The 23905-nt window shown below is 43.5% G+C and overlaps 2 protein-coding genes across 4 annotated transcripts; one reads left to right on the forward strand and one right to left on the reverse strand.

Annotated features, from left to right (window-relative positions):
* Positions 1-8952: 8952 nt before the first annotated feature.
* On the forward strand, positions 8953-10926 carry LOC119337776 (peptidyl-prolyl cis-trans isomerase FKBP16-3, chloroplastic-like). Of its 2 annotated transcripts, none has more exons than XM_037609959.1 (6): positions 8953-9413; positions 9529-9612; positions 9721-9770; positions 9882-9930; positions 10362-10436; positions 10559-10668. In XM_037609959.1, the coding sequence occupies exons 1-6, from the start codon at positions 9054-9056 to the stop codon at positions 10601-10603; spliced, it is 663 nt and encodes a 220-aa protein (XP_037465856.1). In that variant the 5' UTR covers positions 8953-9053; the 3' UTR covers positions 10604-10668. The 2 variants fall into 2 exon arrangements, with proteins under 2 accessions (XP_037465856.1, XP_037465855.1); XM_037609958.1 differs by having other exon boundaries at positions 8965-9413; positions 10613-10926.
* Positions 10927-11056: 130 nt separating this feature from the next.
* LOC119337775 (transcription factor RF2a-like) lies at positions 11057-15085 on the reverse strand. 2 transcript variants are annotated; one of them, XM_037609956.1, is made up of 5 exons: positions 14925-15085; positions 14181-14849; positions 13049-13181; positions 12438-12522; positions 11057-12210 (listed from the first exon to the last, which is right to left on the reverse strand). In XM_037609956.1, the coding sequence occupies exons 2-5, from the start codon at positions 14714-14716 to the stop codon at positions 11852-11854; spliced, it is 1113 nt and encodes a 370-aa protein (XP_037465853.1). In that variant the 5' UTR covers positions 14717-14849; positions 14925-15085; the 3' UTR covers positions 11057-11851. The 2 variants fall into 2 exon arrangements, with proteins under 2 accessions (XP_037465853.1, XP_037465854.1); XM_037609957.1 differs by having other exon boundaries at positions 14181-14779; positions 14882-15085.
* Between the last annotated feature and the right edge of the window lie 8820 nt (positions 15086-23905).

Genomic DNA, 23905 nt, shown 5'->3' on the forward strand with positions numbered 1-23905 from the left:
GTCAACAGGGGTGGTGGTGGTGGTGGGTTGTTGTTGTTGTTGTTGTTGTTGCCTTGGTTCTGGTTCTGGACTAACATCTGCATCAAGGCATTCTGCTGCTGGATCAGCTGAGTGAGCTTCGGTGGGGAAGCGAATCTGGTGTCATGTCTCAAAGGCATATGATGGGTTAGAGGGAGGGGGGGGGTGAGAAAACAGAATAGAATGAGGTCTATGAGAGATTTCACTACCCATATGCATATGAGGCAAATACAATCAATTCACATCACTCAATATCAAACAAGGTTCACACAAATGATGTAAGCTATGATTAAAAATCAATCGATCTAACTACTTGGAAGAATACTACTAATAACATGGTGGTCGTCTAGAAATTTTGGTCGGTGGAAGATTCTATAATATTTGCTCCAGCTTTGTCTTCATAGTCATAATCACTGTCATCATTTGCATCACTGTTCGTGTCGGTGTCGTCCAATATGATGTAGTCCTCCGAACGGATCTCCACTTCAGGCTCTTGCTTTGGGTTCACCTCGTGCATTCCTAGCTTCTTCTTCAGGTCTTCATGCTTCTCCAATAGCACAACAATTTCTTCCTCATATCCATCATCTGTTGACTTAAGTTCCTATTCTAGCTTGATATTCCTCTTCATCAGCTTCTTGGTCTTCTTCATGATAGCGCACATCTGGTTCTCATATCGATGAATGTGCTGATCCATCTCCTGAATGTATGCTGCAATTGATCCATCCTTCCTGGTACGAATCATCTCCCATTCCTCGTCTCGGCGTCCACATACCTGATAGACGGTGTCTTCAAGCTCCTTGTGGTACACCTCACAAATGCGTCCAAAAGTGATGTGTGCTGCCATGCTCTTTCCCGAGTTCCAACTTGGTGCATCCAAGGTAAAATCAATGGGCTCTGTTGTTGGCACAAACATCCTCCCAGGTACACGAACTTTGATCCTCCAGCGCTCCTCTTTCGGTAATGTTGCAGTGAAGGCTCTAGTGAAGCTTGGTAGTCCGATGTTCAGATACTTCGTGACTTCCTTCAAGTGTCGTCCGAAAGGGGTGTCATCATCCGGCTGAGTAAACTTGCTCCTGGGGTCTGCCATCTATTAGAGTAGAAATAGAGGAGAATTAGAAATGAGCATAGAATAGTATCTTGTGGCTTATCCTAGTGTTCACGTCCTACAGTCAGCGTGTGCTCTGATACCATCTTGTAGCAACCACGATCCCAATGGACCAAAGTCTCTGTGCTTAAGTGTCATCCCTGGATCGGTATGCTGACACACACAATACTCAAGGAATTATAACATAGTTTAATCACACACTTATTACATCGAGGTCCTCATAAAGAGTATCTGTTACACAAATAATATGGCGGAAGGCCATCTAAACTAAATAACTACGGAAGCCTCGAAGATAAATGAGTCCATCAACTCCAACGGCATAGCTGAGTGCATAACAACGACCTATCGCACCTTATTCTTCATCGGTAAAGTCTGCAACATGAGGCATTGCAGCCGTGTCGGTCATCACATGGAATATGCTGGCAGAGTTACACTAGAGAAAAATGAATGCAAGAAACTATATCTACATGCATATTTGGCTGGTGGAGGCTCTAGGTTTAACATTTTTGCATAAAGCTAATTTTTTCCTACAACAAAGGAATACATTTTATTTACTACAAAGTTAAACCAATATTTGAGAAGGTTCCTCCAACTCAAATCCCAACATTAACCAAGTATCATCATTTAAACCCAATTCATTAATTAAAGAGTGATGAGATCAACAATAATATCTACTTCTAGATACTCAAATGTCCATAACCAAGGACATGGCTAACCATGATTAGTTTATACACTCTGCAGAGGTTGCACACTTTTCCCTACAAGACTCCACCGCATCCATGATCAGAAGATCGAGACATAGTCTTTCTGAAGCATTAACTCTCTACTCTGGGTAGACCGGTACACCTACTTTTCCCTACATCTGCTAGTCCACCTCTTCAAGAGCTCACACAACTTACTCAACTATGCCAGAGCCCATAATGGCTTGTGGCTGCACATGGAAGTTTCTAGGCATGAAATATCATATGATCCCTTTGAGCCTGGGTGGCGAACTGAGGGAAAATCACACGGGTACTCTGGGATTCCCATGGGCAAGCATTGGTTTCTTCAGGTCCCCCAACCAATCCACCCAGATGTGTATTAAATTTTCCACCTTAATGTTATCCAAAATTATTATCTCTCTCAACTTCCATGTACATCACGATCCAATCCCTGTCTACAAGCATGTCTAAGCAATATATGAGAATAACGTACATTCCCGGGGTGATCAAAGCTAATAGGTTCCTACCTCAAGTACTATAACCAAACCACATGTTCCCAATCCTACTCATGCAAATATTTGAGGGGCAAAACTAATGCATAGTAAAAATGGGTATGAAAAAGTATGATCAAAGTGTAACTTGCCTTGCTGATGATCGGAAAACTATAGAGATTCGTAGTAAAAAGCTTCGCACTCCGGAAAATCTAGCGTAGACAAACAATAGCATACATAAGCAATCAAGCAAACGATGCAAAGAGAAAACAAGAAAAGATCCAAATAAAACTCGAAACAAGCAAATAACTAATCTAAATAGAAAACAAATTCTATCAACATTATATTTATGTGGATTAGATCTTAACATTAGGTACATGTGATTAGCTACGATTTGCAAAAAGAATCAACTCAAACGGAGCTACGAAACTCAAGATACGAACAAAACAAGATCAAACTCACTAAACTCAAATTTTAAATTGTCAAAATCATGTTCAAGTTGGTTTACTGGATAGGTGAGATCACTCTAAAGATTTAGGCATTGGTTTCATCGAATTTGGTCAAACGAGCTAAAAGTTACGCTAGTTTGAAGATCAGGGCTAAACTGCGATAAAACTATTCGCGGATAGGTCCCTGGCCGAAAAATAATAGAAAAAGGAAACTCTATCGGACGAACGTCCGCTAACAGAGACTAACGAACGAACTCGTTCATTAACAAATCTAAACGGGTGAACATTCGCTAACTAATGAACTAAAATAAATAAACTGATCTAATAGTAAACCAAAAAAACCGGAAAAGGCCGGGCGAACCGGATCGGGTTTTTACCGGCTAAACGGCAGCGAGAAAAACCGACGGCGGTAGTGGCGGCTCCGGCTTCTGCGGGGCTCCAGCGAGGCGAGGTGAGGTCGACGGCGGCGGCTGCGGAGCTCGCGGGGCGGCGGCTGCGCAAGCGGCGACGAAGGCTCGGGGTGAGAGGAACGAGGCTGGGGGTCCCGTATATAAAGGCTTGGGGGGCATCCAACTTGCAAAGGAGGCAAGCGACGGCGGCGGCAGCACGGACTCCTAGCCGGAGTCCAGTTCGGAAACGCGGCGGCGCGTGGCGAAGGCGGTGGCGGGAGCTGGGCCGGCCTAGTTCGGCGGCATGCGTTTTTTTTAAAAAATTCCAGAGAATAAAAACACTCAAAATAAATATAAATATAGTTCTAAAAATACAAGAAAAATTCACGTAGCTAAATGGCCTTATTAGTGACCTCGTGAACATTTTTGTGGACTAAAACGCCTAAACTAAAAACAAACATTAGAGTAATAATTACTCCGCTAACTAATAAATAAATTAGCGAATAAAATCAAATAAACTCTCAAAAATTCAAAATTCAATTTCCAATATTTTTCTACTGAATTGAAGAAGTCATTTTATCTTCTTTCATTATTTTTAAAATATTAGGAAAAAGAATTTTGAAAAACAAATTGATCCAATTACCAAATTTTGATAAATCAAAATTGGATTTTTGTGAAACCTCCAACTCTCTCAAATTGGTCCTTGAGTTGCTTAAGGCCTCTTGGATCAGAATGCAACAAAAAAAACAACAAAATGCAATAAATCATGTATCCATACAAATGATCTATGTATAACATCCAAATTGAAAATTGGGATGTTACAATCGAGTAGTCATCAACATGCAACTGCTAAGCATTCACAATGTTTGTAGTTGCTCGCGCAAGTCGTACACCTAGCGGCGCTTCAAGGACGTAATTCTTTTGTACAGCAATGAGGATAATCCTCAAGTTACGGACCCAGTCCGTGTAATTGCTACCATCATCTTTCAACTTAGCTTTCTCTAGGAGCGCATTAAAATTCAAGGGAATGGTAGCACGGGCCATTGATCTACAACAACATAGATATGCAAAAAACTATCAGGACTAAATTCGTGATAAATTGAAGTTCAATTAATCATATTACTAAAGAACCCCCACTTAGATCGACATCCCTCTAGTCATCTAAATGATCACGTGATCCAAATCAACTAAACCATGTCCGATCATCACGTGAGATGGAGTAGTTTTCAATGGTGAACATCTCTATGTTGATCATATCTAATATATGATTCATGTTCGACCTTTCGGTCTCAGTGTTCCGAGGCCATATCTGCATATGCTAGGCTTGTAAAGTTTAACCCGGGTATTCTGCACGTGCAAAACTGGCTTGCACCCGTTGTATGTGAACGTAGAGCTTATCACACCCGATCATCACGTGGTGTCTCGGCACGACGAACTGTAGCAACAGTGCATACTCAGAGAGAACACTTATACCTTGAAATTTAGTGAGGGATCATTTTATAATGCTACCGTCGTACTAAGCAAATAAGATGCATAAAAGATAAACATCACATGCAATCAAAATATGTGACATGATATGGCCATCATCATCTTGTGCCTTTGATCACCATCTCCAAAGCACCGTCATGATCTCCATCGTCACTGGCTTGACACCTTGGTCTCCATCGTAGCATCATTGTCGTCTCGACAACTATTGCTACTACGATTATCGCTACAACTTAGTGATAAAGTAAAGCAATTACATGGCGATTGCATTTCATACAATAAAGCTACAACCATATGGCTCCTGCCAGTTGATGATAACTCTGTTACAAAACATGATCATCTCATACAACAATTTATATCACATCATGTCTTGACCATATCACATCACAACAAGCCCTGCAAAAACAAGTTAGACATCCTTTACTTTGTTGTTGCAAGTTTTACGTGGCTGCTACGGGCTTCTAGCAAGAACCGTTCTTACCTACGCATCAAAATCACAATGATTTTTCGTCAAGTGTGATGTTATAACCTTCAACAAGGACCGGCCATAGTCAAACTCGATTAAACTAAAGTTGGAGAAATAGACACCCACCAACCACCTGTGTGCAAAGCACGTCGGTAGAACCAGTCTCATGGACGCGGCCATGTAATGTTGGTCCGGGCCGCTTCATCCAACAATACCACCGAATCAAAGTAAGACGTTGGTGGTAAGCAGTATGACTATCATCGCCCACAACTCTTTGTGTTCTACTCGTGCGTATCATCTATGCATAGACCTGGCTTGGATGCCACTGTAGGGGAACGTAGCATGCAATTTAAAAATTTTCCTACGATCACGCAAGATCCATATAGGAGATGCATAGCAACGAGAGTGGGAGAGTGGGTCCATGTACCCTCGTAGACCGAAAACAGAAGCGTTAGTTAACGCGGTTGATGTATTCAAACGTCTTCACGATCCAACCGATCCAAGTACCAAACGTACGGCACCTCCGTGTTCAGCACACGTTCAGCTCGATGACGTCCCTCAAACTCTTGATCCAGTAGAGGGTCGAGGGAGAGTTTCGTCAACACGATGGCGTGGTGACGGTGTTGATGATGTGATCCGTGCAGAGCTTCACCTAAGCACTATGATGCTATGACCGGAAGAGTAAACTGTGGAAGGGGCACCGCACACGGCTAAGAGAATTCTTGGTGTCCCTTTGGGGCGCCCCCCGCCATCGTATATAAAGGAGGGGGAGGAGGAGGCCGGCGGCCAAGGAGGGCACACCAAAGGGGGGAGTCCTAGTCCAAGTAGGATTAGGCCCCCTCCTTCCAATCAACGGAGAGGGGAAAGTGGAAGGGAGAGAGGGAGAAGGAAAGAAGGGGGCTGCGTCCCCTCCCCTTGTCCAATTCGGATTTTGGCAAGGGGGGCGCGTGCCACCTCCCGTGGCCAGCCTCCTATCCTCCACTATGGCCCAATAGGCCCAATAACTTTCCCGGGGGTTCCAAAAATCCCCGATCTTCTTCGGAACCATTCCAGTGTTCGTATATAACCTTCCAATATATCAATCTTTACCTTCCGACCATTTAGAGACTCCTTGTCATGTCTGTGGTCTCATCCGGAAATCCAAACAAACTTCGGTCATCAAAAACACATAACTCATTATACAAATCATCATCGAACGTTAAGCGTGCGGACCCTACGGGTTTGAGAACTATGTAGACATGATCGAGACACATCTCCGATCAATAACCAATAGCGGAACCTGGATGGTCATATTGGCTCCTACATATTCTACGAAGATCTTTATCGGTCAAACGACACAAGAACATACGTTGTTCCCTTTGTCATCGGTTTGTTACTTGCCTGAGATTCGATCGTCGGTATCATCATACCTAATTCAATCTCGTTACTGGCAAGTCTATTTACTCGTTCTGTAATGCTTCATCACGTAACTAACTCATTAGTCACATTGCTTGCAAGGCTTATAGTGATGAGCATTACCGAGAGGGCCCAGAATACCTCTCCGATACACGGAGTGACAAATCCGAATCTCGATCTATGCCAACCCAACAAACACCTTCAGTGACACATGTAGAGCATCTTTATAATCACCTAGTTACGTTCTGACATTTGATAGCACACAAGGTGTTCCTCTGGTATTCGGGAGTTGCATAATCTCATAGTTAGAGGAACATGTATAAGTCATGAAGAAAGCAGTAGCAATAAAACTGTAACGATCATAATGGTAAGCTAACGGATGGGTCTTGTCCATCACATTATTCTCTGATGATGTGATCCCGTTCATCAAATGTCAACACATATCTATGGTCGGGAAACATAACCATCTTTGATTAACGAGCTTGTCAAGTAGAGGCATACTAGGGACACTATGTTTTGTCTATGTATTCACACATGTACTAAGTTTCCGGTTAATATAATTCTAGCATGAATAATAAACATTTAACATGATATAAGGAATATAAATAATAACTTTATTATTGCCTCTAGGGCATATTTCCTTCACGGCCACCTCCTAAAAATAAACTCACCAAGCTCGCCTCGCGAGGAGAGATGGCATCGAGGAATTTGAGCTGTCATTATCTTCTTTCCATGCCTCTCCCCTCCCCAATGTTCTCGGATGCTCGCGAAGGTCATTGGCATGTCGTGTCATCGTGCGTCGACGCATGCTCGTTGTAACGCCCCAACCAAACCAGTCAGTTGATCCATCGATTTCTGGCCGTTGCGCATGGCTACCACCTAGGATCTAGACTGGCCTCACAGATTAACACTAGTCTTTCCCATGTACTTTATCCTCATTTGCGCCCGCCGAAAATTTGTAGTGCTTTCTACCCCCTAGGAGCAGTGAACACATTCTAGCCTGTGTAGTGCTTTCTACCCCCTATGAGCAGCGAACACATTCTAACTTGTGCAATGCTTTCTACCCCAGTACGTTGCAGCCTATGACCTCGACACTCTAGCGGTCACATGAGTATCATCTATTGCCCCAATGCTATACTGTGATGGCATGAAAACATAATGTTATGGTTGTATTCAGAACAATACAAGCATGTCAAGGCATGAATTATGAGTGGTCCTCACCTTGAAATACGGATACCATCTTGGGTTGTTTTTGAATCTTGCTAGGAGTTTACCAAGTTGATGCCTTGACCATCTCTCATTTGATCTCCCCAATAGCATGCAAGACTTGCTTGAAATATCTAGAAATGGTCTCAATTTTATCTCTGGGGTGTGTTGTGATTTGTGAATAACCCTAAAACTCTTATTATGACCTACAACATGCAGAGCCTCTACGTTGTTGCAGTTGTAAATGTAGTTCAAATTCACCAGCACCTCCCTATCTCGAATTAATATTGGACCATAACAGATGATAGACGTATCACTCCGAGGTACACCTCTTGTGTGGACCAACCGGACCCAGACCTGAATCACAGCTATGAGTGATGATGCCTGAATAACCAGCTTCATTTGTTCGTCCATAACCTAATGGTGACATCGATGGTGCGATGAGAAATAGAGAAACAGACCCTGCACCATACCTAACGACCTAGGGGGGGGGGGGTTGTACGTTGCTTAGACCCATTGGAGCCGCCCACCCACCCATGGCGCAGACAAGGAGGATGAGACGGGGTCGGAGACGAAGGGGAGAAGCATCTTGCCGCCGGAGATTGAAGTCGCCACCTTCGCTGCCGCCGCTTCCGCAGATCTGAGTCACCGGGGTCGATCGTGGCAAGAACTGAGGTTGGGTTTGTCGTAGCGCTAAAGGTGAGCTATAGTAAATAGGGGGTGGACAACACAAGGACCCGCTTGGAATCGGTGTTTCTTTTTACACCCGTATTTATTCTACAGTTGTATTTTACAACCAATATGTGATTATCAACCGAGAAAGAAAACGACGGATGGAGGTACTACCTCCGTCCGGAAATACTTGTGATGGTTGTATCTAGACTTATTTGAGTTATAGATACATTCCATTTGTCCATTTCTAGGACAAGTATTTTCGGGCGAAGGGAGTATGTATTTTTTTTATAGGTGTAAAGCACTGGAAAACAGTAGACTGCGAGGTGCCTAAGGTGACTTTGTAAAATCTCAAAATGATATGCCATTTCAGTCTTTCGGAGGTGCTCATAGGGGTAGGGTATGCATGTGCAGAAATAATAATAATAAGCGTCCCGTACAAGAACAAAAAAAAATCTAGCGGCGTTGATTTAACACAAAGCTGCACACAACGGCCGTTGATTGCCGTCGCCGTGCGCCGTGCGTCACGTACTCACGCGCGAAGCGAGTGGTGGAGGCTGGACGGACACCGGCGCACCGCGGATTTAATTTGCTCTATCCACTCTCTCTCGTGGACTCGTCCGTGGTCCTCTTCCCCGCCGTCTTCCTCCTCCTCCCCCTCCCCCTCCCTAATCCAATGGCTGCTGCGGCCTCTTCCTCGGCCTCGCCGGTTCTCCTCCCGTCAGGGCCGCGTGGCGCGAGCTCGAGGGCCTGTCTTCCCAGCGGCGGCGGCGGCGGCAGGGCGTTCATCAGAGGTGGCAACAGCAGGGCGCCATGCTGCTGCAGGGCTGCCGCTGGCGTAAGCGCGGCTCAACGCGGAGGAGCTGACGACAACGGCGGCGTGGTCACCCGGAGGGGCGTGGTCGGGGCGGTGGCTCTCGGGGTGTCCTCCTCCGCGTTTTGCCTGCAGGCCGCGCTCGACGCCGTCGCCGGCGGGCTGCCGCCGGAGGAGAAGCCCAAGCTCTGCGACGCCGCCTGCGAGGCAGAGCTCGAAAATGTACGTTCGCCATGCCCCACTTCGTTGGAATGCAGCATTTCGTTTGCTTGATTCATGCAGTATTTCCTGCAAAATCCATGGAATCAGGCCACAATTTTTTTTCCTGCCTTTTCAGCTGCCTATGGTGACTACGGAGTCCGGTTTGCAGTACAAGGACATCAAAGTCGGGCAAGGGCCGAGTCCGCCCATTGGCTTCCAGGTGCTCACCCTTACCTCTTTCTTTTTGCTCTCTCTTTCGCTTCGACGATTGTCTGCAAACACGTAAGCTTCTTGATCACTTACTAGTTACTAAACACCGTGTGTGTAGGTTGCTGCAAACTGCATCGCCATGGTGCCAAACGGACAGATATTCGACAGGTGAGAGATCACTGAGCTGAGCGCATTTGATGGGTGACAGACCGACCGTGCATTCAGCGTGCACATAATTGGTCAGTAACACTCTTACCATGTCCTGATGTTGTTGTGCAGCTCGCTGGAGAAAGGCCAGCCCTACATATTCCGTGTTGGCGCTGGACAGGTATTTACTGCAGGCTCTGATGCATTGCATGCCCCTCTTTGTTTACCCCGGCCTCTACATCAAGCGATTTGCATGCCCCTCTGGAAGTGACGACTAAAATTAACCCGTACAGCTGTGAATTGATCTTCATTGTTTATTGACAGCGCTCCGCATTCATCTTCATTGTTTTTGATATAGCTCACCATTCATGCCAAATGGTCTCGCATTCATCTTCAAAGGATATAACCCTTTGTTTTAATTGTAGCACAACTAAATTAATTTCATGCTCATCTTTATCATCTGCAATTGTGGACTAACAAGCAGTTTTGCCTCGTTGTCTACCCTAGGAAATCTAAATTTGTCATATACTTACATATATGCAGTTCATAGCTTCAAAGTATCAGATTTGGCATGGTGTTCTATCTTCTCATTCATATGTTTGGCAATATCAGGTGATAAAGGGACTTGATGAAGGAATCTTGTCGATGAAAGTTGGAGGATTACGTCGATTGTACATACCTGGTCAAGTAAGTAGTCTTGCCTTGTCGAGTTTAGCAAAGCAATGCCAAGAACGAAACAAAACAAAACTAGCTGTTGTGCAAGAAAACTTTACCTTTTCCTCCAATGACCATGCGCTGTGTTTCTTCAGTCTGGGATATCTGGACAGGATAGTGATGATTTCCCATCTTCTTGATCTGAGCAGTTAGCATTCCCTAAGGGCCTTACATCAGCTCCCGGGAGGCCAAGAGTGGCTCCGAGCAGCCCCGTCGTATTTGACGTCAACCTATTGTTTGTACCTGGTCTTGATGACGATGAGTAAAAGCATCATCTTGCAACTTTACATGAGGCAACTGAAGAGAATGATTTTCTGTTTATGAATTACCATATATGTAGAGTGACATTGTTTTCGGCAGCAAATTATACGAAAGTGTGATTATTTGTATTAAGTGCATAGCAACCTTGGTTGTGAATGGAATAATGTAGCCTTAGTGATATAAAGATATGTGCTAATCCTTCTATTCACTTGCCCAGTGTTTTACGTGGAGATTTGGTGTGTGTTTCAGTTAAGTGTCAGATTTGCTCGCCCAAAAAGGAACATGGAGCACTCAATAGAGTGGTTTCTTAATCCATATTCTAGTCTTTCAATAAATACACGGTTCTGTGCTTTTCCTTTTTGAGGGATCTGCGATTCCCTTTTTCTTGCAAGACATGTGGTTACGTGAAACCGTAGTCCCAAAACATGTGGTTTGTGCAATTAAGCCAACTACTAACGTACTAAATTGGTGAGTCTTTTAAAAAACACTAGTATAAATCACACTTGTCAGATTGTCTTTGTTTCTTCGATGAATATGCTGCTAAATACGCATCATTTTGTATTTGAAGAACGCAGAGAGGACATTAAAACTTGCCAGTCACCAAAAGTGACCATGAATCCACGATGAAAAGGCCCCAGACCAAAACAAAGAAAACAATCTGTACATACAAAGGCCAGCGCATGAGATTAAGAAATGGAGCAGCATCTTCCTTTGTAAACCAGCTTCTTAATCAGATTGACAGCTTATCAACAAACCCGAAGAATCTGCATGAGTTGGTAACATTTTCCTTCAACAGACATCCGCACCTGTAGACCCCAGAAATTTTCAAATCCGAAGAATCTGCATGAGTTGGTAACATTTTCCTTCAACAAACATCCGCACCTGTAGAACCCACAAGAACAAAACTTTTCTTCAGAAGGAAGACTAGACAACTGACTGTAACTTGAGTAGCCTCGAACCCTGTATATATAGGCTATATACTTGCTGATGATCCATCTACACTTGGGTGATACCCCAACAACCCCCTGAATCGGCTCGGCTCTGACAGATACCATGGATTTTGCCCGGTAGGGATTTTCGTTTCACAGTATCCCTGTGAAATTCCTGTAATCCAGACAGGAGCTCGATCAGTTGCCACTGCTCTCGGACCACCCACCAATCCACTGGTTGGGAGCGGAGATGGCCCGTTTCATCTTCGGGTTGGGTGGTGGTGCAGCAGAAGCCTGCTGCTGCAACAGCAGCTGCTGTGCTTGCAGTTGCAGCGGATGCAACAACGGCTGCTGGTGCTGAGGGTGAATCTGCTGCATCTGCTGCAGTGGCTGCATTGCAGCCTGGCCCTGAATGTGGAACATTGGCTGGTTTCCTCCTCCGAACGAGTGCGGCGGGGGTGGGCCGATCAAGTTCATCATTCCCCCGACAGCATTGCCCATCTGGCTCGTCGCCATCTTCAGCCTTTGCAGCTCAGATTTCAGTGCATCATTCAGAGCTGCGACAACAGCAGCAGATGGTAAGTTTTCGACGAAAAACCACAAAATGGTCATGACAAATTATCTTTCCTTCTTGTACGTGCTAGAGCGCCCCTCAAGCTGATCAAGAAGTTCACAGCACCTTTTAATCACCTTCTCCCGCATGGTGAACATGCAAGATTGTCTTACATTCATGGCAGAACGAAGAAGGTGAAAGACAACGAGTAACTGGAATTACTGACTTTACCATCTTGTAAGTGGATTTGTTGCTCCACGTTCTGCAGGCGCATCTTCAGTTCGCTGTTCTCGGTAGAGAGCCCAGCAGTGTCTCTCTGTGTCATTTACCAACGTGGCAAAGGGAACAAGGTTAGCTATCGACCCATAATTAACACACCCTCAGTCATATCAAGCAAATTATTTCTTCTCTCTGTTGTTAGCCATAACAGTGGGAACTGAGATGCAGACCACTACCTAGCAGCTAACAAGGTGGATAAAGCTACCTGACACAAACATGGGGATGATGGCATTGTCTACCTGTTGAAGGTAGCTATGACATGCTTGGACAATTTTCACCATGATAGTGAAAACTACATGAAATCTATGGGAGAGGATACGCATGATCCGATGCTTCAGACAGTGTGTAAAACAGCTCGATTTCACTTGTCTGAAACGACTTATAAAAGTGAACGGAGAGAGTAGTATTCTTCTGTTAGATTTTCTAGTTAGTTCTATTTCTTGCCGTGTAAACCAGCATTACAGGTGCCGATCAAAACAGATAGGTCAAGATTTTCTTCCATATTTTTAAACATAATATTGGGAGAAGAGGAATAACAGAAGTTGAAGAGGGGCAGTTCTTACATGTAGGAGTGCCAGCTGTGTTGACAATGTTGTTGCTTCTGCATGCAGGGTTTGCACCTTCCGTTCAAGTTCAGAAATATACCGCATCTTCCTTTCTTTCGATCTGGCCGCCGATTGTCTATTAGCCCAAATCCTATCACATGAATTATGGAGACTAAGTAAACATAGATAATTATGAACTTTTCGAACAGAAGGACTAACTAGGGTTAGTTGCCATTTTCTAGGTAAAGGTTTGCATGTTCTTCGGATCACATCGTGTGTTTAGCTTATACTTATGGCTAAGAAGCATTTTCATCCGAGAGATTTTGACCTTAGAAACACCAGTTTAGCTACATGTCAGTCAGCTGAATTTTGAATTCGGGTCAGTCGATTTTGAATGAAGAAAGGAGAAGGAAGGGCCTCATCAGAGAGAAGGAAGGGGCTCGCCGTCATCATCCCGTTATCTATCTTAAGGTTCAGGGTCCGGGCGGTGGTGGGGCTTCGCCAGAGAAAAAAAAAAGTACTCAGGCGGGGCTAGAGGGATGGCCCGGGGCGGTGACAAGACCGGCGGTGGGGGGAGGTTGAAGGGAGGGCGGTCGCGGGCGGCGGCAGCAGGCGGCCCGGCCGGTGGCTGCAGTCGGTGGGAGGAGGAAGATGCGATCTGGAAAACACACGGAGGAAGAAGACATAATCCGGGCCGTTCATTTTCCATCTAACGCTTCAAACTGATCCAGGCCAAATTGACTGACCCAAATCAAAATTTCAGTCGATTGACTCCTAGCCATTCCCCAAAAAACAACACATTGGACAAAAAAATTGAGGAATAAATTGTAATTGTCAGTGCTCGTTAGTAGGGTCACATCACACACGATGCGTGTTCATGATAAATGTTAACTCTAGGTCACGTTCAATCAGTTTTAATTTATAAACTTTAATCTCCTTCACGATAAATCTTCTAATGTTCTATGTATTTTGTTTCTTTTGACAACATTTCAGACCCCTTTCATTCTTTCTTCATCCATATAACAGCTGTAAGTATTCGATAAGAAATAGCCTGGGATGAAAAAAAAATGTAAGTACTTATCAAATTGTGATGAACAGTGGATAATCTTACGGATGGAATTTCGCAAGAAGAGAAGAGAAGAGACCAAACCTTTTTGCCTTCTTAGGGTCGACAAGCGACAGTTCTGCGAGCTTTGCGTTGGACATTGCCTTCTTGGCCTCCACCGTCGACATCCCCTCCACCGCCGGCGTCCCAAGCAGCTGCTCCGCGTCGAAAGAGCTCGACGCGTCCATGGAATGGCTGTGGTGATGCCGCGGCCTCGGCCCCGCACCGGCGCCAGCCGAGGCGCACGACGACTCCGTCTCCGACGCCTCGCGCAGCTGCGCGTTGAGCTTCTCGGCGTCGAGGAACATGGAGAAGAGCTCCTCCTCGTTCTCGTCCGACAGCGACGGCCCGTCGCCGCCGCCGCAGCCTGGGACGCCGAGGTCGAGGTCGTCGGGGAGGCCGATGATCTCGGAGTGCGCGCGGCGGTGGCCGAGGCTGCGCGCAGGGGAGTCCGGCATGTGGCTGATGTCGCTCTCCGGAGGGCCCGTCGGCGACGAGGGTGACAGCGACACCGACGGTTTCACTGGCGGCAAGCGATTGCCGCCGCCGCCGCCGCCATCCGGGACCGGAGACCTGCTCATGTTCTTGGCTCCAAGAATCTCCCTTTAGAATATCCCTCCACGCAAATTTTTTGGTCCAACGTTCTTGTTGGATTACGGAATTGAGAGAATGTGGTCAGGAATCGTGACGGAAAACGTTGAGGTTTGGACGGTACTGCAAAAAGGAGAAGATCTAAACAAACCAACATTTTTCTGGTATATCGATCGCGCGAGGAAGAACAGCAACCACCTTGGATTCAAACGACAAGAGAAAGAAGAGAATTCCTGGCCTATTCGTTCTGTTCATCGGCTTGCAGATTGGATTTGCGTGCGCCTATTTTCCGGACGACAAACAGTGAAGGAGAGCCTGGAAAATCGCAGGGACACTCGTCAGGGATTTCTATTTACAACAACAACGAAGCATTTATCTCGTGGAGATTGGGCATTTGGTGGTTGAGAGTGAAACAGTGCAAAATATATATAGGAAAACATGACGCAAACACGTTTTACTTGCAATATAAGCTTATCCTCATACACGTTTTGGGGCGAGTAACGGACGGTACAAGGGCAACTCATAAACGTTTAGCATTGGTATCACATGCACATGTGGAAAGGATTAAGGTTGCATATTAACAAGTGTAAATACATGGTGATAAAAATGCAAAACGTACCAATTCCACACAAAAATACAAATTCCAGTTTGTTATTTACTAAATATGGAGAGTGCATTCAGTTTTTAATGGACACGGCATTGATTGATTTCCATCAAGTTTATGCTACGCTACTTCTCGTGGGGGGACATGACCTATAATTTAAGCCATTAATTAACTTGCTGTAAAGAACTTATGTTGCGATTCTCGGGTATTTTGCAAATTATCAATGGACATGCTTGAATTTTATTGTTTATATTATAATATATGCATGTGTTTTTCCTTGAAATTTGAAACAAGATATAATTTTGGTCAAATTTGATAACTGGATCATATTAACCTTGTAGGATTAGTACGGTCCGTGTACATCCTTTCAATGACTCCACGTGGAAGGTCGAAAGTCACATGTAAAATGTACCTGCAGAATATCTGTGTGTTGCAACGGGAACATAAATATTCTAGTGGTTCAGCATTAGTCATGTCAAGTATATCTTCCCCAATGTGAGGCGGACGTCAGATTTCGGGGTGGGATGGAGCAAATGAAAGTTCGTTACAACCGATCCCCCAACAAATGATTTCATCCAATACGGTAAACCCCCAGTGTGAATAGTATGCAAGGCGGGCCCTTTAACTAGGCCTCCCGGCACAACACAATTACCTTTGCACAAAAAATAAAATAAAAAGTGTAAAAAAATACATATAAAAAATAGAAACTTTAGTACATGACATATGCAGTATGTATTACCATGTAGTGTACTCCCTCCGTTCCTAAATACTTGTCTTTCTAGAGATTTCAACAAGTGACTACATACGATGCAAAATAAGTGAATCTACACTTTAAAATATGTCTACATACATCCGTATGTTGAGTCCATTTGAAATGCCTAGAAAGACAAGTATTTGGGAACGGAGGGAGTACAAAAGAATGGACATTTATATTAGAAAGAAAGTGTTGACGTCTATTACAATAACAAAAAAATGTGCATAGTAAAGTTTGCATGGAAATGTAGAGATACAAAACTTGTAGAAAAATTGCCATGATGCCGATCAAAACCAAGAAAAGCATAAACGGTGTAAGTTTGCCATGATAGTGGGGTGGAAGGGGGATGTTTGAACATAAGTTTGCCTTATGTCAGTCACATGCATGGAATTTAGTTAAGTGCCATGCATGAGCAACTAAAATACGTCATATCTTACAAACATGAAAAGAAAAACTAAACAAATAGTATGAAAGTTGCCATTATGTTTGAACCTAAAGTGGCAAAAAAGTTAAAATATATATGAAAATTGTCCAATGAAAACATTTTTTTCCATTTGACTAGAACAAACTATTTAACAATTTGCCATGATGTTCTTTTTAAAATGGCAAGTTTTATATTATTCCAAAAAAGAAGGGCAAGAATATTCCAACATATCTGATAATGCTCACAAGACAATTTTCTAGAATTGCCATGGCAAAAAAGTATGTTCGGAAACGCCAGGCCAAAAAAATATCATGTAAAAACCAAAATGAATAGTAAAAAAACAAATTATGACCAAAATTACCATGACCGATGTATATTAAAAAAATACATGGTATTATAATTAAAATTGTCATTCTTTGTATAAGAAATTTTCCACGAATGAAAATAACAAAAAAATTGACCAAAATTTCCATGGCATATGTATATTAAAATTTGTCATGGTATTTTAATTAAAAATGCCATGCTTTGTATAAGAATTCTGCCATGTATGTAAATAACACAATTATGACCATAACTACCGAAGGAAATATGCCCTAGAGGCAATAATAAAGTTGTTATTTATATTTTCTTATATCATGATAAATGTTTATTATTCATGCTAGAATTGTATTAGCCGGAAACTTAATACATGTATGATTACATAGACAAACAAAGTGTCCCTAGTATGCCTCTACTTGACTAGCTCGTTAACCAAAGATGGTTGTGTTTTCTGACCATAGACATGTGTTGTCATTTGATCAATGGGTTCACATCATTAGAGAATGATGTGATGGACAAGACCCATATGTTAGCTTAGCATTATGATCGTTTAGTTTTATTGCTATTGCTTTCTTCATGACTTATACATATTCCTCTGACTATGAGATTATGCAACTCCCAAATACCAGAGGAACACTTTGTGCGCTATCAAACGTCACAACGTAATTGGGTGATTATAAAGATGCTCTACAGGTGTCTCCGATGGTGTTCGTTGAGTTGGCATAGATCAAGATTAGGATTTGTCACTCCGAGTATCGAAGAGGTATCTCTGGGCCCTCTCGGTAATGCACATCACTATAAGCCTTGCAAGCAATGTGACTACGTGTTAGTTGCAGAATGATGCATTACGGAACGAGAAAAGAGACTTACCAGTAATGAGATTGAACTAGGTATGATGATACCGACGATCGAATCTCGGGTAAGTAACATACCGATGACAAAGGGAATGACGTATGTTGTTATGTGGTTTGACCGATAAAGGTCTTCATATAATATATAGGAGCCAATATGAGCATCCAGGTTCCACTATTGGTTATTGACCGGAGATGTGTCTCGGTCATGTCTGCATAGTTCTCAAACCCGTAGGGTCCACATGCTTAACTTTCGATGACGATTTGTATTATGAGTTATGTGTTTTGGTGACCGAAGTTTGTTCGGAGTCTCGAATAAGATCACAGACATGACGAGGAGTCTAGAAATGGCCAAGAGCTAAATATTGATATATTGGAAGGTTGTATACGGACACCAGAATGGTTCCGAAGAAGATCAGGGATTTTTCGGAGTACCGGGAGGTTACCGGAACCCATGGGAAAGTTATTGGGCCTAATGGGCCATAGTAGAGGAGAGGAGGCACGCCACAGGAGGTGGGGCGTGCCCCCCTTGCCCCAATCCGAATTGGACAAGGGGAGGGGGCGCGACACCCCTCTTTCCTTCTCCCTCTCCCTCCTTTCCCCTTTCCCCCTCTTTGTTGGAGGGAAAGGGGAGGCGAATCCTACTAGGTTTGGAGTCCTAGTAGGACTCCCCCCCTTGGCGCGCCTCCCGCTTGGCCGGCCTCCTCCTCCCCCCTCCTTTATATACGTGGGCAGGGGGCACCCCAAAGGCACAACAGTTGTTTCTTAGTCGTGTGCGGTGCCCCCCTCCACAGTTCACCACCCCGGTCATATTCTCGTAGTGCTTAGGCGAAGCCCTGCGCGGATCACATCACCAACACCGTCGCCACGCCATCGTGCTGACGAAACTCTCCCTCGACTCTCTACGGGATCAAGAGCTCAAGGGACGTCATCATGCTGAACGTGTGATGAACACGGAGGTGTCGTATGTTTGGTACTTGGATCGGTTGGATCGTGAAGACGTTCGACTATATCAACCGTGTTACTAAACGCTTTTGCTTTCGGTCTACGAGGGTACGTGGACACACTCTCCTATCTCGTTGCTATGAATCTCCTAGATAGATCTTGCGTGATCATAGGATTTTTTTTGAAATATTGCGTTCCCCAGCAGTGGCATCCGAGCCAGGTATATGCGTAGATGTTATATGCACGAGTAGAACACAAAGAGTTGTGGGCGATAATAGTCATACTGCTTACCACCAACGTCTTACTTTGATTCGGTGGTATTGTTGGATGAAGCGGCCCAGACCGATATTACATGACCGCATTCATGAGAATGGTTCTACCGACGTGCTTCACACACATGTGGCTGGCGGGTGTCTGTTTCTCCGACTTTAGTTGAATCGAGTTTGACTACGACCGGTCCTTGTTGAAGTTTAAAACAACACACTTGACGCAAAATCGTTGTGGTATTGATGCGTAGGTAAGAACGGTTGTTGCTAGAAGCCCATAGCAGCCACGTAAAACTTGCAAGAACAAAGTAGAGGACGTCTAACTTGTTTTTACAGGGCATGTTGTGATGTGATATGGTCAAGACATGATGAGATATAAATTGTTGTATGAGATGATCATGTTTTGTAAAAGTTATCGGCAACTGGCAGGAGCCTTATGGTTGTCGCTTTTATTGTATGAAATGCAACCGCCATGTAATTTCTTTACTTTATCACTAAGCGGTAGCGATAGTCCTAGAAGCAATAGTTGGCGAGATGACGACGATGCTACGATGGAGATCAAGGTTTCAAGCCGGTGACAATGGAGATCATGACGGTGCTTTGGAGATGGAGATTAACGGCACAAGATGATGATGGTCATATCATGTCACATATTTTGATTGCATGTGATGTTTATCTTTTATGCATCTTATTTTACTTAGTATGGCGGTAGCATTATAAGATGATCCCTCATTAAATTTCAAGGTATAAGTGTTCTCCTGAGTATGCACCATTGCTACAGTTTGTCGTGCCGAGACACCATGTGATGATCGGGTGTAATAAGCTCTATGTTCACATACAATGGGTGCAAGCCAGTTTTGCACGTGCAGAATACTCAGGTTAAACTAGACGAGCCCAGAATATGTAGATATGGCCTCGGAACACTGAGACCGAAAGGTCGAACGTGAATCATATAGTAGATATGATCAACATAGTGATGTTCACCATTAGAAACTACTCCATCTCACGTTATCATCGGACATGGTTCAGTTACTATGGATCACGTGATCATTTAGATGACTAGAGGGATGTCTATCTAAGTGGGATTTCTTAAGTAATATGATTAATTGAACTCTAATTTATCATGAACTTAGTATGTGATAGTTTTTTACATGTCTATGTTGTTGTGTATCAATGGCTCGTGCTACCGTTCCTTTGAATTTTAATGCATTCCTAGAGAAAGCTAAGTCGAAAGATGATGGTAGCAACTACACGGACTGGGTCCGTAACTTGAGGATCATCCTCATTGCTGCACAGAAGAATTACGTCCTGGAAGCACCGCTAGGAGCAAAGCCCGCTGCAGGAACAACTGCGGACGTTATGAACGTCTGGTAGAGCAAAGCTGATGACTACTCGGCAGTTTAGTGTGCCATGCTTTACGACTTAGAATCAGGACTTCAAAGATGTTTTGAATGTCATGGAGCATATGAGTTCCAGGAGTTGAAGTTATATTTCAAGCAAATGCCCGAGTTGAGAGATATGAAGTCTCCAACAAGTTCTATAACTGCAAGATGGAGGAGAATAGTTCTGTCAGTGAACATATACTCAAAATGTCTGGGTATCATAACCACTTGACTCAGCTGAGAGTTAATCTTTTTGATGATGGTGTCATTGACAGAGTTCTTCAATCACTGCCACCAAGCTATAAAGGCTTCGTGATGAACTATAATATGCAAGGGATGGAAAAGATAATTCCCGAGCTCTTCGCAATGCTGAAGGCTGCGGAGGTAGAAATCAAGAAGGAGCATCAAGTGTTGATGGTTAACAAGACCACTAGTTTCAAGAAAAAGGGCAAAGGAAAGAAGGGGAACTTCAAGAAGAACGACAAGCAAGTTGCTGCTCAAGGAAAGAAGCCCAAGTCTGGCCCTAAGCCTAAAATTGAGTGCTTCTACTCCAGAGGGACTGGTCACTGGAAGCGAAACTGCCCCAAGTATTTGGCGGATAAGAAGGATGGCAAAGTGAAAGGTATATTTGATATACACGTTATTGATGTGTACCTTACCAATGCTCATAGTAGCGCCTGGGTATTTGATAATGGTTCTGTTGCTCATATTTGCAACTCGAAACAAGGGCTACGGATTAAACGAATATTGGCTAAGGACGAGGTGATGATGCGCGTGGGAAATGGTTCCAAATTCAATGTGATCGCCGTCGGCACGCTACCTCTACATCTACCGCCGGGATTAGTTTTAGACCTGAATAATTGTTATTTGGTGCCAGCGTTGAGCATGAACATTATATTTGGATCTTGTTTGATGTGAAATGGTTATTCATTTAAATCAGAGAATAATGGTTGTTCTGTTTGTATGAGTAATATCTTTTATGGTCATGCGCCCTTGATGAGTGGTCTATTTTTGTTGAATCTTGATTGTAGTATGATACGTCTCCAACATATCTATAATTTTTGATTGTTCCATGCTATTATATTACCCGTTTTGGATGTTTATGGGCTTAACTTTACACTTTTATATCATTTTTGGGACTAACCTACTAACCAGGGGCCCAGCCCGAATTGCTATTTTTTTTTGCCTATTTCAGTGTTTCGAAGAAAAGTAATATCAAATGAAGTCCAAACGGAATGAAACCTTCGGGAGCGATCTTTTTGGAACAAACGCAATCCAGGAGACTTGGAGTGGACGTCAAGCAGTGAACGAGGCGGCCACGAGTGTGCCCGATGCGCCCTAAGGGGGTGGGCACGCCCCCACCCTCGTGGGCCCCTCGAGCGTCAATCGACATACTTCTTCCTCCTATATATATCCACGTACCCCGAAAACATCCGGGAGCACCACGAAAAACTATTTCCACCACCGCAACCTTCTGTAACCGTGAGTTCCCATCTTGGAGCCTTTGTCGGTGCTCTGTAGGAGGGGAAATCAACCACAGAGGGCCTCTACATCATCTCCAAGGCCTCTCTGATGAGTTGTGAGTAGTTTACCACAAACCTTCGGGTCCATAGTTATTAGCTAGATGGCTTCTTCTCTCTCTTTGAATCTCAATACAAAGTTCACCTCGATCTTCTTGGAGATCTATTCGATGTAACTCTTTTTGCGGTGTGTTTGTCGAGATCCGGTGAATTGTGGGTTTATGATCAAGTTTATCTATGAGAAATAATTGAATCTTTCTCTGAATTCTTTTATGTGTGGTTGGTTATATTTGCAAGTCTCTTTGAATTATCAGTTTGGTTTGGCCTACTAGATTGATCTTTCTTGCAATAGGAGAAGTGCTTAGCTTTGGGTTCAATCTTGCGTTGTCCTTTCCCAGTGACAGCAGGGGCAGCAAGGCATGTAATGTATTGTTGCCATCGAGGATAAAAAGATGGGGTTTATATCATATTTCTTGAGTTTATCCCTCTATATCATGTCATCTTTCTTAATGTGTTACTCTGTTCTTATGAACTTAATACTCTATATGCAGGCAGGAGTCGGTCGATGTGTGGAGTAATAGTAGTAGATGCAGGCAGGAGTCGGTCTACTTGTCACGGACGTGATGCCTATATACATGATCATGCCTAGATAATCTCGTAACTATGCACTTTTCTGTCAATTGCTCGACAGTAATTTGTTCACCCACCGTAACACTTATGCTATCTTGAGAGAAGCCACTAGTGAAACCTATGCCCCCCGGGTCTATCATTTATCATATAAGTTTCCCATCTACTTTTATTTGCATCTTTTATTTTCCAATCTATATCATAGAAATACCAAAAATATTTATCTTATTTTATTATCTCTATGAGATCTCACTTTTGCAAGTTACCGTGAAGGGATTGACAACCCCTTTATCGCGTTGGTTACGAGGTTCTTGTTTGTTTGTGTAGGTGCGTGGGACTTTTTAGGAGCCTCCTACTGGATTGATACCTTGGTTCTCAAAAACTGAGGGAAATACTTACGCTACTTTGCTGCATCACCCTTTCCTCTTCAAGGAAAAACCAACGCATGCTCAAGAGGTACGAAGAAGGATTTCTGGCGCCGTTGTCGGGGAGGTCTTCGCTCAAGTCAAGACATACCAAGTACCCATCATAAACTCATCTCCCTCGCATTACATTATTTGCCATTTGCCTCTTGTTTTCCTCTCCCCTACTTCACCCTTGCCGTTTTATTCGCCCTCTCTTTTCCGTTCGCCTCTTTTTCGCTTGCCTCTTGTGTCCTCGTGTGTTAGATCGTTTATCTTGTCGTCATGGCTAGTCCCTTATACGCTCCTATGTCTCCCGAGTTTGAAGTTCTTCACTTCAAGCAAAGGCAAGGAGAAAACTTAAAAGATGCTTGGTATAGGATGATGGAATCTTATCGTGATTGCACCCTAGAGGTGAATTTAGAATTTTACTTCGCAATTTTTATGTTGGGCTAAATATGTCCCATAGACAACTCTTGGATTGCATTGCCAAAGGAAATTTTATTGAAATTGATCCCAATATTGCACATGAAATTATAGAGGGAATAGTGGGAACACTACCTCAAAAGGGAGGGCCACATCCTACCCAAGAAGAGACACAAGTTTTTGAAAAGATTTGCGAAGTAACAAAAATCTTACAAAAGTCTCTTGAACCTCTTAAAAGTGTTAGCGGAAATCTTCACCGCATGAATATGTTGATTACTCTTTGCAATAAGCGGTTGGATTCCTTAGATCTAAAAATTTCTGAGTATGAAGGGAAACTTAAAGAACCTCCCGGATTCGAGCATGACTCCGCTAGAAAACTGAAAACTAAAGATGGCATCACTTAGATCTATTCTCGCTTTTATGCCTAGCTAGGGGCGTTAAACGATAGCGCTTGTTGGGAGGCAACCCAATTTTATTTTTTCTTACTTTTTTCTTCTGTTTAGTAATAAATATTTCATCTACCTTCTGTTCAGATGTGGTTTTATGTTTTAATTAGTGTTTGTGCCAAGTAGAACTTATAGGATAACCTACGGTGATAGTTAATTTGATTCTGCTGAAAAACAGAAACTTTTGCACGCACGAAAATAATTTTAGTAAATCA

The sequence above is a fragment of the Triticum dicoccoides genome, chromosome 7B, assembly GCF_002162155.2.
Source record: "Triticum dicoccoides isolate Atlit2015 ecotype Zavitan chromosome 7B, WEW_v2.0, whole genome shotgun sequence".
Classification (NCBI taxonomy): domain Eukaryota; kingdom Viridiplantae; phylum Streptophyta; class Magnoliopsida; order Poales; family Poaceae; genus Triticum; species Triticum dicoccoides.